Raw genomic sequence first — 17,448 nt, forward strand, 5'->3', positions numbered from 1 at the left:
TAATTCTTTAAATACTATTTTAATTTATTTTTTTAAAAATAATTTTTATTTAAAATAAAATATTTTTTCATTCACTTCTCTTCTTTGACTTTTTTCTTTCATTATTTTATTCTTTTTTGAATATTTTTCATTTTTATTTTTATTTTTTCTCTCTCTAATAGTTAGATAGTTATCGATTTATTTTTATTATTTTTTAAATCTTATTTTTTTACTGTTAATTTTAATATTTTTAAGTCTTAAATTTTTACTCTATATTCAATGTTGCATACATTGAAAGGTTATAAATTTTATAAAGATGTTACTTTAAAGGAATGACATGTCATTTCCAAATTTAGATTTAAATATACAATGTTAGGTTTTATTGATTAGAAATAATACATTTTTCTATTATTATTTTTATGCAATTATATTTTTTGGTCTTAAAATATACTTATGAAATGATGATTTTTTTTTCTTTTAAAATGTTTTTTTTTGAAAAGTAACTTTTGAAAAAATATATTTTTTTTTAAAAAGTATTTTTTAGAAATATATTTATACTCTTGGAGTTTGGGAGTACAAAACATAATTCTAAAATGTAATTTTTGAAAGAATAAATTTATTTATTTTTTAAAAAATATTTTTTGAAAATATTTTTTTCTCTTTCGAAAAGTATTTTATGAAAAGTGTATTTGGAGAATAAATAAAAACAAGTATGAAAATGGAAGATTTCTTATTATTTAATAGAAGTGTATTTAAAAATATTATCTATTTTTTAAGTCTAAATATATAAATGGGACTGCATTATCTATTGATTCATTTAAATTTCTTACTGTATTTATCTACTGATCCCACTTGCATTACTGGATTTTTAAGAAATTGGGCTTACATTTTAAATGTGACTCATTTAATTTTTCTACTGTATTTGTCCAAATGTTATAATTGCATTACTACATTTAAAATCAAATAGCCGACACAGAAAATACTATGATTTAAATATATAAAGAAAGAATTCAGACTTCAAATTTAGATTTTACATTTCAAATAAATGTCTTGTTCCAACCAATCACACAACCACAAGCTTCTATGTAGTCAAAACAAAAATGTAACATCACTTTAGTCAAATTTTCAAAAGTCAAAAAGAAAATTATTAGGGCATTTGAATTTTTAAACTATCCACCTGAAAAATGGATAAAGTTTCAAGCAACTTATACTATCAAGTCCAATGCTAGTATGCCAATTTTATTTGTAATTCAAATAAATCGATGTTTGTTAGTACTTTTATAGATACAACTTTATCTAAGATGTTGTTATAAACAATGTTAACAATCTCAGAAGTTATCTTGAGCTCCTGTGCAATCAAATGGAGCAAACTTAAAAGGGAAAAAAATAAAAGTAAAATTGTTAAAAAAAATCATAATCACTTCTCTAAAATCAACATCTAATATCTATGAGCAATTAAAACTACATGTTTTTCAGTTTTCATACACTTTTATAAAAGAGTTTCATGAAGCATTTCCACTCATCTCACTTAAAAAATGAGATAAAGAATGCTGCAAATTTTATCCAGTTAATGTTTAAATTGGGTTTAATAAAGACAAATTAAATCATGTAACGAACCCTTCAAGAGTTGACACAGTCCCATAAAAATAATAATAAAAAAAACTCCTCTTATTGAACTCAAGGAACTCAATTCAATTCAATTGAAGAAATTATTTCGTAATCTTAAATCCTATAATTTCTAACTAATTTCTACGTAATATTTTATTAAATGTAATTATTATTTTTTTAAAATTAAAAAACTTAAATACATTATATAGATATTTGATAATTCTAGATTATCTAATACTTTTTCGTCGAATTGATAGAATATTTTTCTATGTAGGAAAATGAGCTTAATTATTGTTGTGTACAGAACTATTTGGTTTTGCATGTAAGTGTTTGGTTTGTTATGTAAAAGGGGTTAGGTCCTCTTTGATTCCACGTCATTAAATAAATAAGTTTATTTGGTGATAAAATAAAATAAAATAAAATTGGATAACTGTTTTTTCTTTTCTTTTTAAGTGTGGAATTAGCTACCGAGGATTTAAAAATGACACATTTTTTATTTGACTTCAAGTTTATCTCTTCATGTAAAAGTGTCACTAGTGGAATTAGCTAGTGTTTTTTTTTTCTCAATTTTTTTACATCGATTATTGGGAATGTTCTACATAAATTTACGTTATTATAATTAACGTAAATTTACGTCTCTCTCATTAATATTAAAACTTTTTCTAACATAAAAAACTTAAAATAACAGACATAAATTACTCATTTTGTATTACTGTGTATTTGTGAAATGCAATATTAAAAATATTCAAGTATTAAGGGGGTTTAATATTACCTTCATAAAAAAAAAGTTATAGTATATGAATTTATTTTTTTGATTAATATTTTTATTTTATAATTTTAATTTTTTTAAATAATTATATATTTTTATTTTATATAAAATAGAAATATATTATTTTAATCATATTTTTTTATTAATATATTTTTATTTATAATTTCTTTATTAATAGAATATATATTTGTATGAAAAATATATAATTCTTTAAATTAATTTTATATATAATTATAAAATTATAGATCAAAGTGATAATATATATTAAAATATTCCACTTAATATTTTTTTTTAAAAAATATAGGTGAATTATAAGATGGTTAATTTATTAATCCACCAATTCATTAAAATAAGTCAACCTATTAATCTATTATTAAGTAAAATAAATTGCATTTTTCAACCTCTTTTTCTTCATAAATTAACGCTGTTTTGCGCGAAAATAAAAAAGTTGTAGGATCACCATTTTCTAATTTCTCATTTCACATTTCTTATATATATAACCAAACTAATTTCTACTCATTTCTTATTTTTTATCCGTTTTATTTCAATCAAATAGGTAAAAGTTATTATCTGCAGACTTTGTAATTAGGGACATTCAGGTGTGATGAATACTTAACTAATATTATTTCATTAATTAAAAAGAATGAGCATATAAGGATATGTATATTTTTAAAATCCTAAATTCAGTCATTATGAGTATGTCATGACAGTGGTTGGCATATTTGTCAACATTGTTGCTAACCATAACTTTTTGATTACTATTACAATTTGAAGTTATAATAAAATATTGTTAACTAAAGAGGATGACATATATTAAGTGAATCATCGATTTATTTAAGTTTACATTGATTTTAATAACAATAAAAAAGGTTAAATATGTTAATTATATTAATATTAAGTGTGGTGTTTTTTTATATGTGAGATCAACTTTTGAGAAAAAAAACCAGAAATCAAAGAATAAAACGTGCATCATGTCTCTTTGTAAAATAGAGAGAAGAAGAATTCTTTAAGAAAATGAGCATTTAACTTGGAGAATAAGTATTTTTTTATTTATCAATTTCTATGTATTTTAATTGATTCTTTCTCTTATTTGATTAGATATCCTTTTGAAAGTTTTATTGTATTGTTATCCATAATATTATGAGAAATTATTTTTAATAACCTTGATAACTTAAAAAAATTTATGGTGTATCCATTGATTATTATTAAAAGAATTTTTACTCATTTAAGTCCTGTAATTTTTTTTCTTACATTAAAATTTTTTCCACATTAAAACTTAATTTTTGTTGATTTCTATTTTATTATTTTATAGATCTTTTTAAAATTATCTTCTTACTTTCAGGGTTTATTATTATTATTATTATATATATATATATATATAAAAGAGATTTAGTTTTCTTTTCGTTTAATTATTGTTATTTATTATCTTTCCTAATATCATGCGACTACTTTTAGATGTGGAGGAAACATTGGGATGTTGACACACTCAGAATTGTTGTTGAACTTGAATGTTGAAAAGGCATATTAAAATACTAGGTAATTAGAATTCCGTAGAATTTTGCAGTACATATGTCATAACAAGTAGAAACTTATTGAACTAAGCACCCACACATTTGCACAGCAAGCAGAAAAAGATGAAACTGGAAGAGGAATAAGAAGCAGTAATTAAGAAGAAAAAAATGTGCGGTCTTGTCTCTTTTCGGGTCGAGGCAATGCCTCTAACAATAACAAGATCAACGTACAGTGGAATCTGGAGCAACGCATAGAAAGTGACGGGTAAGCAAGTAACAGCATAAACAGGAAACAAGGCGGTCCTGTACTCGTGGTTGAGCACAAAGCCCAATAAGCGAGGCAATGCTGAACACATGGAATGCAGGTTCTTCTTTGAATGTGGGTTTTCCCTTCTCGGTGCCGCCGGGGACGGAGCTCGAGGTCCCGAAGGCAGCTCCGGCGATCAGCCCCGCCACCACCGAACATGAGTTCGATAAATCCTTCAAGCTCTCTGAACACTTTTTCACTTTCTTCACGTGTTTCTCCTCAAACACTTCCCACCGACTTTTCTTATTTGAGTTCAATCTAAAATCCAAATTCTCTTGCACCAGATCTCTAATGTACTGCTTCACATATTCCATCATTCTATTATAGTCTCCACAATAGAAATTTATAGTAAACTACTCTTTTTTTTTTATTATTTTTTTATTCTCCTTCTTAAATAAATATACATGTTCATCTCTCTTACATAATGTTTGGTTAGAAAATATGTGAAAAATATATATTTTTTTTTATTTAATTTACGTTTTAGAAAAGATGGAGAGGGGAGAAAAGTAAAACTCTTCCTAATCCAATTTTATATTTCCTCCAATATTCGAGAGATTTTGAGAGGATGAAAGAAATTTTATCATATTTTTAATATAATATTTAAAATATTTTAATTTATATTATTAAATTTAAAATTATAAAATATAAAAGTAAATTTGTTTTTAAAATATTTTTTCTCCTTACGAATTAAATAAGAAAAAAATTAGGTACCTCTCTTTCCTTTTTTTTTAATCAAACAAATTTTTTGACTCCTCCCACTTCTCCTCCATTATATTACAAGTATTCCTCTTGAAGTTTTGTAAAATTACATTTACATTTTTTATTTTTTATTTTATTATTATTTTTTAATCTATTTTGTATATCTACACTAACTCACATTAATCATTTGATAAAATTATATTATATTAATACTTTTTAATTATTAAAAAAATTACATTAGAATCCTATGAAAGAGTTATGTGTTATTTTATGAAACTTGGAAGAATAACGGTGTAATTTACCCTTATTAATGTGCATACCTCGTACCACTTGATATCCAACATCATTTGCATGGCGGTACCAGCAATTTGCCAAGTTCTTTCATTGTTTGTTGTATCTGCGGCCAAGTGTAACACTGTGTTTTCAATGTTATCCAACTCCATAATAAGGCTTCCAAGGATTTCCTTATCCAAGTTCTTCCGCAACATCTCTATTACACTGAGTTGCCTATTTTTCACTGCCACTTGCAACACATTTTGATTTTCAGAGGTTTTTTCATGGATGACACTTGGTATTTTAGTTTGAAGTTCAAACACAATTTCCATAATGCCGTTTCTCGCTGCAATCAAAAATGCAGTCTCCTTTTCCTCATATGCTACTACAACATCCAATATATTTTCATGTCGTGGCTTCTGGCTTGTGCTAGCTGCACCCAACACTAACAATGAGACACTAAACTGTTTAGGATTTATTATAAACACAATAGATAGATGCTTTTGTCCATTATTAATATGTTTCTTCTCAATATTTATTTTTCTACGGCCTAATATCTTTGTACTTTAGTCCTCTATTATTCACTTTTGTAACAAAATCTAAAAATCTAACTTGTCAAAGTTGCACTCAATGGTTAAATTAAAGGTTGCTGGATTTGAAAAAAAAAACTTATATTCACAAATAATTAAGAAAATGTAATTATAGATAACAAAAATTGATATCTGAAAAACTAAAGTAAGAAAACGTATTAGGTAAATAAAAATAATAATTTCATCCGTAAAAATATAAATTAAGGATAATCATAATCCACTCAATGTTATAAGAAAGCAGTCTACAGGGTTTGCAATTTCATCGTAATTAACTCTTACTTTTATTAATAGAGTCGTTGTCTAATAAAAAAAATTATATTATAAAGATTAGGGTTCACAGTAACACAACGACAATTATTATAATATATATATATATATATATATATATATATATATATATATATATATATATTACTTTTTACAAGTTAGATGTGGTGTAAAATGTAAAAGTCAAAAGCATCCACTTGAATCACTTTGGTAACTATCTATTTATATCTTCCCATAGATTATAAATAAAAGAAAGTCAGAGAATCATCAGTAAAATAACTCAACTATATTCATTATAACTCCTAACAATACCACATCCTTTCTAAACTGTCTTTTTGTTACTATTCTTTATTGGTATCATCATGCATTTTTTCCTCCTTGTAAACATGCTCTAAGATTTATTGATCACATCACAAAGGTAATTTAAGAAAAATTAGAAAAGATACTAATTGCTTTAACCAAGAACAAGTTACAAATAGAGTTTCCTATATTAGTGAAGTCACGTCCAATGCCTCATTCCTAATAATTGAAGCATTCTTCCTTTTCTAGACACAACGTATCATTACACATCATATAACATGCCTTTCTTCCTTTTTTCATTTTGATTCCATATCAAACATATATTGCCAAAAATGCTTCATCGCCCTTTTGGGTAACATTATTTTCATATTTAACCATACTTAACATGTCATCCACACTTCCTTAACATTTTTGCTTGTAACCAACACATGTGGATATGTTTTCTATTGTATATGACAAAAATAACTCATTCGATCTTAACTATAAACTTGCATATTTCTCTTTCTAAGGTTATCTTTTGTTGGGATGTCTATTTTTAAAGACTTTCTAGACAAATTATAAAACCTTTGGTTGTGCTTTGATGTTTTGCAAATCAACAAACAATTTCTTTATTTGTCTCTCCTTTATTATACCATTATGAGTTGAGTTTACACTATATTTCCTCGATGTATCTTCCTCTCATAACCATGTATTTGCTCCTTCTTTTTGGACTTGCACACTTGAGACTAACATAATCAAATTATTGATCAAACTATTTTCCTATCCACATTGTTGTTTTCTTTATGTAAAATTCCATACACACTTGTCTTCCCAAGATTTTCCATTTGTTTTGAGATTAAGAACAATCTAGGATGCCTCTTGGCTAAACTTTTGCCACCCACCCATTTATCTATCTATAATCTTGTCTTTTTTTTCCTCCATTTTTACCCTCCAACTCATCATATTGTCAAACCACCATACTTGATTATCTTTTCCACACACTCATGTTAGGTCCCTTCACCAAGTGGATGCATCTTTAGTAACCTCCTCCTCCTCCAAACCTTGCAACCTACCATATTTTGTCTCTAAGACTTCACCCACACAATGTATTTTTTTTGATGAAATAAATTCCATCTCCAATTTAGCCAAGATTTCTTCTTTCAAGACTTTAATATCTTTTTTAATCCTAAACCACCATGATTCTTTAGGAAACATATATTGTTCCAACGTATCCGAGCAATCTTCATATATGACATCTATTTTCCAATAAAAAACCTCTTTGGATACTTGTTAAGTCCTCAAATTGTTGCATTTTGCCATGCTTTTAACTACTATTTTTGCCTTGTTTTTTTATCACAATTTTGGAAAACTTCACTTCTTTTGATTAAATATGCATCAAATAGGTGAAACAATGCAAAATAAAAAATTGATGCAAACAAAAGGCCAAAAAGATAAAAAAAAAAAAAAAAAACACAGTTGAAGCATTATGCACGATTATGCTTTCTTGAAGCATGATTGTGCTTAACTAAAACACTCCATAAGCATGGAAGCATGACTGAACTTCTTAATATGCACGACCGTGCAAAAGTGATGCATGCTTAGAATCTATAGACGCATGCCCATGCTTGGAGACACTATCATATTGCTTGATATGCACGATCATACTTAGATGGTCGCCCTAGTATTTTTCCCCTATAAATAAGACTTTTCATAATAAATTTGGATGATCCAATTTTTAGTTTTTAGTTCAACATTATTTTTTTTCTTCTCTTATTGGTTATTGATTAGGGTTCTATATGAGTTTAAGACATGCCCGTGGAGAAGGATCCTCTTCTTCACATGAATTTTAGCAAGATGTTAGGATTTTCTCTTGTTATGTGTAACTAATCTCCTTATTCTAGGGTTATGATGTAAATTTTCCTTATGAACCCCTAATTGTGAATTAAGTGAAATTGTTGGATTGTTTTAGTATTTTAATCTTATCTCAATAATTAGTGGTGCATGATCAATTTCTATTAATTAAAGGAACTTTACAATGATCGAATTTGGAGAACTTACATGATCAAACTAATTTTTTCAATTTCCAATTAGATTAATTCTTTAATTAGTTTCTCTGTTCGTATATATGCCTTGCTTTGTGACATTACAATCAGTTTAGGGTTTTCACAAAGTAAGGACTGTTAATTTTCATGAATAAAAAGGCTAACAACTTGAGAAGTAAAATTGGCTGCAAGGGCTAGAATTCATGCAATTTACATTAGCAATAATCAGGGGACCAATGAAGTCACAACCCTAGAGCATTCTTAATCTTGAATCTTAATCTCTAATTTCTAAATTATCATTTTTTTTCATATTCTATCAAACCAAAATCTATTTCTTCAAAATACTAAAAATCACTATTAGATCGGTAATTGCTTGAATCTAGTTTTTTTGGATTCAATATCTGAACTCTATCCATTGATACTACTGCAATAATGTGCACTTGCCTAAAACACATTTTACACAAAAATACTCAATCCATTTAACCACCCTAATTGACATTTATTTTTTTTTAAAAAAAAAGAGAGGACAAATAAAGGTGTGGTTGTAAGTATTGATTTTATTAAACATATTCTTATGGAAATTTAGAAATAATTACTTGTAACTCAATGAAAATAATTTAAGATACTTGTCAATTATAGGCCTCCATGTAGTCTCTCTCCTTGAATTAGTGCCAACGGATATCCCCAAATATACAAAAGAAGATGTTAAGACTTTATGATTCAACAAATATGTCACTTTCTCTCGATAGTTTGATCATCTACACCTACATCACCACACCTACTTTTGAAGAAATTAACCCTAAGACTTATTGTCAATTCAAAACACCTCATAATACTCTTTAAGATACGATGCCAATTCAAAACACCTACTTCTCCCTCTTCCATATGTTCTATATCTTATAAGTTCCTCCCAACAATTAGAATGTCAAGTAGCTCCATGTCTTCAATAAATAACTATCTGCTCTTTCCACTTTCATAAGTGCTCCTATTCCTGCCTTGTTTCACATGTTTTCACGTACCTTACATAATTAAAATCTGCTAATTGACACCGTATTTTCGTATTGCTATATTCTTTTCTTATTTTCTTCTCTTTCCACACCCTTCTTTTTTCTCAAATTCACAATTATGACATTTTCCCCACCTCCTTGAAGATCCCCTCCACTCCAATATACCCTTCACCCATAAAGTGGTTCACAAAATTTCAAATACCTCCTCATTCCCCATACACAATAATCCACCCACCAAGTTAGTTGTCGGATTCAATATACACTTCACTGCATCACCTCCCCCTATAACTTTACATTCACTTTCGCTAATTAATATCTCCGCATTTTGTTTCTTGATCAAGATTATTGTTTTCATTACGTTGAACTACAACAAAATTGATTATTATCGATAATTATTTAGTGACAACAAATTAATTACTTTTATTTTATTATTTAATAAAAATATTAATGATTAATATATAATGGTCACTAAAAATATATTTATATCATACTAAAATTTATTATTAGCGACAATTATTTATTTAGAAAAATTTAAGTCCTACATCGACCAGAAATAAGATAATTAAAGAGTATATAAATGGATGATAACTTTCATCTTATAAGTTTGTTTTGTAAGGTTAAGTTAAACCTATAACTTACTATTCTCAATTGTCCCTAAACTTGAGGGGGTGTATTGGGAAAAATTCAAATCACACATCGACTATTGATAAAATAATTAATTAGGAGATAAGACAATTAAAAAATATATAAGTAAAAGAGAAATCTCATCTTATAAGTCCCACATCGAGTAGAAAATAAAAAATGTAACAAAAAGTTATACACTTTTTTCTGACCATTATAAAGATTTTTACCGGCATTCAAAATAACTACTGCTAAATATTTTAGCGACACTGCATACAATGACAATTGTGAAAATGTCGCTAAAATATTTTGTAGCAATTTTTATTATCACTAAAAATCATATTAAATACCACTAAAAACCTATTTTGTTATAGTGTAGATGATGCGCTACAAATTAACCTTGTGACTTGGATCACCTTCTGTATGTTTGTAGTATCTGATATTGATTTTAGTCTTCATCTAAATTTAATATATTTTTAGTTTTTATGTTTATTTAAAGTGATATGATTTTTAGTCCCTTATTGAAGACTTAAAAATGCGTGTTTTTGGATAAATGGAGAGACTAAAAATATATTAAATTTTTATAGTAATTAAAAGTAACATATTAAAATATTTTGAGAGATAAAAAACATATTTTATCCAAACAATATTTACATGCAAATAGGACAACTCTTGTCATTACACTACAACAAATTTTTTTATTAACGATAATTATTTAATGACAATAAACTAATTGTCCCTATTTTATTATCTAATAAAAATATTAATGACTAATATATAATAGTCATTAAAAATGTATTTATATTAAACCAAAATTTACTATTAGTAACAATTATTTATTGTGAAAAACTTAAGTCTCATATTGACTAGAGATATGATAATTAAAAAGAGTATATAAGTAGATGACAATTCTCACCTTACAAGTTAGTTTTGTAGAGTTGAGTTAAACTCGTAACTCACTATTTTAAGTTGATATCAAGTCATCCACCATTATCACACTCAATAGTGCTAAACTAGATGAGTATGCTAAGAATCATTTCTTAAAGAAAAACTCGAGTCCCACATCAACTAAAAATAAAAAAATTAAAGAATATATAAGTAAAGGACAACTCTTATCTTACAAGTTTTACGTTGACTAGAGATAAAATAATTAAAGAGTATATAAGTTATGAGTCATTTCTTAAACTTTTAGTGACAATAGAAAAAAAATATTGAATGCTAGTAAAAAATGTCACAAAAACTTATACATTTTCTTGACCATCATAAGCGTCTTTACAAACATACAGAATAATTGCTATTTTTATTATCACTAAAAATAATATTAAATATCATTAAAAGTTCATTTTATTATAATATTAGTATATGATTATTTATTTATTTTTGGTAGCGTATCTTTCAAGGACAAAAATAAAAAAAAGTATACTAAGCTCTTTAAAACAAATTATAACAAACAAAATACTTTCAAATTTAATTTCCATATATTTGCATGGATGAAAAAATTAAAATTTATATTTTAAAAAATAGTAAAAGATTTGATTTCAAATACCATGATTCATCAGATTGAAGTGAGGCACGCACACATGACATGAGTATCTATTCCACATTGCAAGGGCAAATAATAGGAGATGACCCAAGTGTAAATTTTTATTAATGGGGAGCAAGGTGTTTACTTATTAAATCCTAAAACTACAGGTCCAATTTTCATCTTACGCTTTATATTTTAATTTATATTTTAAAGGTGGTTAGAGTAGTAAACATTGAGTCTTAAGTTTAAACTTTGTTGTTATCATTGTAATTTTGACCGATAAAAAAATATTAGTGTACTATATTATCAATAATATATTTTAATTCTTTAAAAACATTTTCCTCGTTATGTTTGTTAAAATATTGTTACTATATATTGAATAAATAGATTATATATTATACAACATTTTTTTAATAACATTATTATACATACAGTAACATTTTTATTTTAATATTATTTTTTTAATTATTTTTAAAATTAAAGTATCATATCGAATAAAAAAATTTTACATAGGTTAATTTTGCATTTTTTTTAAAAAATGTTACTACAAATTAGTAACATTTTTTTTATTTCAATATTATTCTTTTTAATGGCTTCTAAAATCAAAGTTTCACATCGAGTAAAAAAAAATAAAATTTCTCCCGTATCTTATTATTACCTATAATTAAAGTCTCACATCGAATAAATGAATGATTCATAAAGAATATATATAATTATATAGTTATACTTAAGATAAATTAACTTTGATATTGGATATATAATTAGTGGTGACTAATTAAGAATGTCTTTCTTCAATTCTTCTCTTGAAGAACTCCTAGAAGTTTAAGAGACATAAAATATAATAATTGATAACAATATCTAAATTAAAATTAATTATTATTTTATAAAGTTAACAAAAACTTAATAACATCATTAAAATATTACAAGAAAATTTTTGTTTAATTATATAAAAATATTAAAAATATTTGGCAACATGAATATGCACAACATTTCATAATATGTAGCAAAAATAAATTAAAAGCATTTATATATAATATAATTAAGTAATAGTTTTTAAATGTTTGACAAAATCTGTGTGTTATAGTGCTTAAAATATGTAACTGAAGTGATTTACTGCTTACTTTGTAACTGGTGTAGGGGAGTGTAGGGCTGATACGGTTGACCTCCAGTAATTCCCATGTACGACTCGTAAGGGTTTTTCATAAAAATATCCAATAACTGACGACTCCATGAGTGCTTTTGTTTGATCCTTTTTATTGTTTTCGAGTCTTGAATAAAGGTAATTAAGTACATGCACAGAGGAGGGTAAGAGAAGTTGTGACAATTAAACCCGTTAGATAAGACAAATGATATTAATAAAATAGATAAAAAATGAGTATATTTATTTAGTCAGTATAAAATGTTTTATACTGTTCATTAATAATTAATTATGACGGGCATAATTTTTAAGATAATGATTGAACAAACTTATTTTTATACATAATGATTTGTTATTAGATGTTGTATAAAATGTATACACAATATTGTCATTAATATGATTTATTTACTCAATATATTTTGAAAATATTAATTGACAATAACACTATCAATTAAAGAATTAGTTCAAAGGAGAGACACATACCTTGTGCGGTAACACCCACTTGTGAGAGGAAAAAACTTTTGAATGCTAATCGAACGCGCTTTTCAAACTTAACAAAACGGGCACACTTTGCTTTCCCTTCATCTTCTATATGCACTAGAATAATACAACTCAACTCATGACTAAATGTAATATCAAGTATCAATCCAAATTAAGTGCACTAAAATGGGGTTGTTGAAGAAAGTCCACTATCTATTTTTTAATTTTCTAATAAAATATTTCAATTAAAAATGTTAAGAGTAGAGCTAAAAGGATTTGAATTCCGTAAAAGATTAACCCTTACTACTTTTATATTCTCCAATCACTATGACAAGGATATGATTTTGCAAATATATAATGCTACGTTTGGTACAAAATTAATAGTAATTCCATGTTGTATCCTATGCAATAAGCCAACATGTATTCTCATATTTGATTGTGAAAACAAAATCATGACACGGCAATTTCATTTCATTTCATGTTTAATTTTAAAATTTATTTGATAGTTGATTATATTATTTTATTTTAATATATAAAATTTTTTAAAATATATATAAATATCTATTGTTAGATAATATATTTAGAAGAGTTTAAATCATTTGAAATTTAATATGCATGATCATTTAAAACTTAATATCATCAAATACAATAGTTAGATTAGTTAAATTTATATTTTATAAAAAAAATATTAAATATGTCATTTCATTAATTTGATATCACGTAAATAGATATTAACTGATGTATATGTGTACGTGTACTTCATGTATATGTTTTGTATATAAAAGAAATAATATACTTAACAAAGACATAAAAAAGTTAAAAATAATAATAATATAGCAAAACACAATAGCTAGGAAAATGTCGCAAAACTAAATGAACTAATAGTCTAATACTTTTTATTATTCAGTAATAAAATCTATATAATTTTAAACAAAATATATACCTAATTATTATGTATCATATATACAAGATAAAAGGAAGAGGGAATTAATTAAAAGCTACGAGTTCATCAGATGAATTAATTCACTTATCATGTGTATATAGTTCATTAGAGTTATAGCATTATGAGATAGTTGTAGGAAGTTTACCTTCGTCTACTATGTCAACCTTATAAACTTTATCCATGTATGTTTTTAATGTTTTGTCAGCGTCTAGAGGTCCCACGAGTACACCTTTCACATGAAAATAAATGAATGATTGAATAATAGTGGATTTTTTTTATAAGTACAGTTATATGAAAACTATCAAATGTAATTGATGTTTAAAATAAATGTGTTATAGATATTGTGAAAAATAAAAATGTCAAAAAATATAATTTTATATTATTATTATTTAGTTGTTTATGAGATATTTCTTTCACAAGATTTTTATTTATAGCTCCTTTTAAATTCAAAAATCAGTTGTATTTCATAGTTTTTGTACTTCTAAGTTTGGACAATCCGAGTTGAGCTCACAATGAGCTCGAATTGATCGAGCAACCCCATTAACTCGTCACATTTCAAAACACAACTTACAAGAACAATCTCCATACCATATCTCTTAGAATCTTGGAACATATTAAAGGACAATAGTTCAAAGGTTCATTAAATACTACTCACAATCACAAGAAGATATGCACGATTGTCTCTTGAAATCAAGCAACATTATAGACTACTTATATACGAGGCATCAAGTATCACTAAAGCCATAATATTATTACCTAAACTCTCTTCTAACTTGAGCATTGGAGTATCTTTGCAAGGTATATATCCCTCCACCATCATGAATATTGGAGCAACAAAGATGTCATCCCCATCGTTAGAGCACTTGCAAATTTTAATAAGAATATTTGGCACCCACCGTTAGGGGTGGGTATATGGGCTCAAGCCTGTAGGCTGATCTGTGAAACCCACGACTACACGGTTAACGAGCCTATTTTTTTAAAAAAAAAATTCGCATAATTATAGAAAAAATTAAGCCAAACCTGTGAAGCTCATGGATTTCGCGGACTTTATCCACGAACCCTACGGGCTAGCCCTTTAAGAGAGGTATTTTTTTTCCTTCTAACTTCACGAAAGATTTTAAATAATGAGTGATTTTAGTATTTTGTTAATAAATAAGTATAAGTAATAAGTATTGAATTTAGTACATTTAATATTTAAAGTATATTACACTTTTGCTACCTTAATATGTTTTAGATTAAATGTACAAATTTCATATGTCAATATTTTAATGTTTTAGTTTAAATGTGTAAATCTTTGTATGTTAAGACTTTTATAATTTTTTTATTTTAGATTATTTGATGTTTAGATTTTAATATAATTATATATATACATACATACATATATATATATATATATATATATATATATATATATTTCTCCCCTATATATTCTTGACATAAAAAAAATGAGAGAAGTTTTTTAATTTTTTTTAATTGAGCCTGCAAGCTTACCCCATTTAGCTACGGGCTTCACGGCGTGAATATAGGCCTTAATATAAGATCATTTATTTTACAGGTCGGACTTATTTATCCTATTAAAAATATGGGCTTTGCGAGCTGGGCCTTAAAAGATCAGCTAGCTCGTATACCCACCCCTACCCATTGTGGAATCGAAGTGAAACTATCCTTCGACCACACATGGTTTCCACGCAAAACCAAACAATGAATAACAACACGGTAGGAATCTCCTCAACAAATGACAACATAGGCTCTATCCGTAAACAATGAATTCTCGCCTCCGTATCTACCACAACCCCACTTGTGGAGTCCATGGTTACCATCGCTGCCATATACCCAATTATTGCGATGCCCTATGTTGAATTACTAAAATGCAGAGGCCATGTAGAAACGTAATGAATAGGCTCTAACTACCCTCTACCAACAACACGAGGTTGTTCACATGCACTATGAAGTTGATTGTACATGTTATGAGTAAGAACTATAGACCGTACGCCAAGAAAATAACAACAATCAATCATGAACCAACATCTCCACAATAGAGGAATACACTCCTTCTAGGTCATCCCAAGATATGCGAATTGTGCAAAAATCTCAGCTTGGTGAGGAAAGTCACTCAAGACTCGACAATGAACATTGCGGTCATCCCTTTACTAATACCATTTCCAATTTTGAACATGATTTTTGAGTAAACGAGTTCTCATGCCTTAACAAATATAGACAAACTTTTGAGTTTGAATGCAATTTTCAAATAAACAAACTCTCACGCCTTAACAAATACACATGGACTTCCAAGTTTGAATGCGATTTTTGAGCAAACGAGCTTTAATGCCTTAACAAATACGCACAAACTTTCAAGTTTGAACACAATTTCTTAGCAAATGAGTTCTCAAACCTTACATGCAAACTTTCGAGTTTTGAGCACATGAACTCTTGTGCCTTAACAAATAAATGGCCACAAAAATTATGCACTCTCACACACTCACACCCTAATAGTTTTTGGAATCTCATAAATACATGTTTTCGCACATCACACATATACTACATGAGTAACAAAATAGTATCCACAAAGAAACATTCACTACAAACCTAAACAACAAATTTAAATATATAGTTTGACAACTACATAAAAAAATTACCATCAAATTCTATCAAATCCTCAAACAAGAAAGTCGTTGACTATCTGCCCCCCCACCTTCTCCCCAACAACTCCAAAATTGTCCATTTCTTTACTCAACTACAGTTCAACCAAGAAGTCCCATTAACAATTGGAACTTCAACTAGAAATTTCCCAATAAAAGTCCCTTCAAAGGCAACAATAGCCATGCCTTCCTTAGGCGTAGATGTTTCCTTATTTTTCTTAACAACCACCACTTTCTCAAACATGGTCTTCCTCATTTGTGCCTCAGAAGTTGCCTCAACCTTCCCCTCATCATGCTCTTCATCATCCTCATCTAAGATGTCAACCTCATTCATCAACTTACCATTACATCAAAATCAATGTTTAGTTCGGTGTAAGCAAAGTCCAGAGCAAAAAATGTCACTTACTGAGTCGTCTTTTCAAAACCCCTTATGTGATCTTCATAAATTGCTTCGTGTATGGCAGTTAACCTCTTTTCTAGATCATTATTCTCTACTATGAGAATGCCTCGCTCCGCTGTAAAAAGACTTACCTCATCAACAAAGCTTGCCACGGTCCACAAGTAAACCATCTCGTTTAGCAACAAGCTAAGTTATCTCACCCATATAAACATCCTTCTCTTCTAACAACCTCTCCTTCTTACTTTTGAGGTGAGCACACGTCATAATCGATGCGACCTTATCAGCATGAAAAACCTCTAACTCGATCTTCAAAAGCTTGATCTCCTCGTCCTTAATAGCAAGTTGTTCCAACTTACACTCCTTTTCTTATA

General features: G+C 27.3%; 1 protein-coding gene across 1 annotated transcript; it reads right to left on the reverse strand.

Moving 5' to 3' along the window:
- Positions 1–1,126: 1,126 nt before the first annotated feature.
- On the reverse strand, positions 1,127–17,247 carry LOC109804657 (uncharacterized). Its single transcript, XM_083069762.1, has 6 exons — positions 17,209–17,247; positions 16,777–17,014; positions 5,194–5,591; positions 4,099–4,470; positions 1,256–1,327; positions 1,127–1,156 (listed from the first exon to the last, which is right to left on the reverse strand). The coding sequence occupies exons 1-6, from the start codon at positions 17,245–17,247 to the stop codon at positions 1,127–1,129; spliced, it is 1,149 nt and encodes a 382-aa protein (XP_082925888.1).
- Between the last annotated feature and the right edge of the window lie 201 nt (positions 17,248–17,448).

The sequence above is a fragment of the Cajanus cajan genome, chromosome 2 (genome assembly GCF_000230855.2).
Source record: "Cajanus cajan strain Asha chromosome 2, NIPB_CcT2T_4, whole genome shotgun sequence".
Lineage (NCBI taxonomy): Eukaryota > Viridiplantae > Streptophyta > Magnoliopsida > Fabales > Fabaceae > Cajanus > Cajanus cajan.

Excerpts from the sequence above, each read along its gene's own strand:
- LOC109804657 (XM_083069762.1), bottom strand. The coding sequence starts at position 17,247 with ATGGTTTACTTGTGGACCGTGGCAAGCTTTGTTGATGAG. Across the intron at positions 17,015-17,208 it reads TGGCAAGCTTTGTTGATGAG|TTGATGAATGAGGTTGACAT; the intron begins GTAAGTCTTTTT and ends TGTAATGGTAAG. Across the intron at positions 1,157-1,255 it reads ATAAAGTTGTATCTATAAAA|GTGGATAGTTTAAAAATTCA; the intron begins GTACTAACAAAC and ends TCCATTTTTCAG.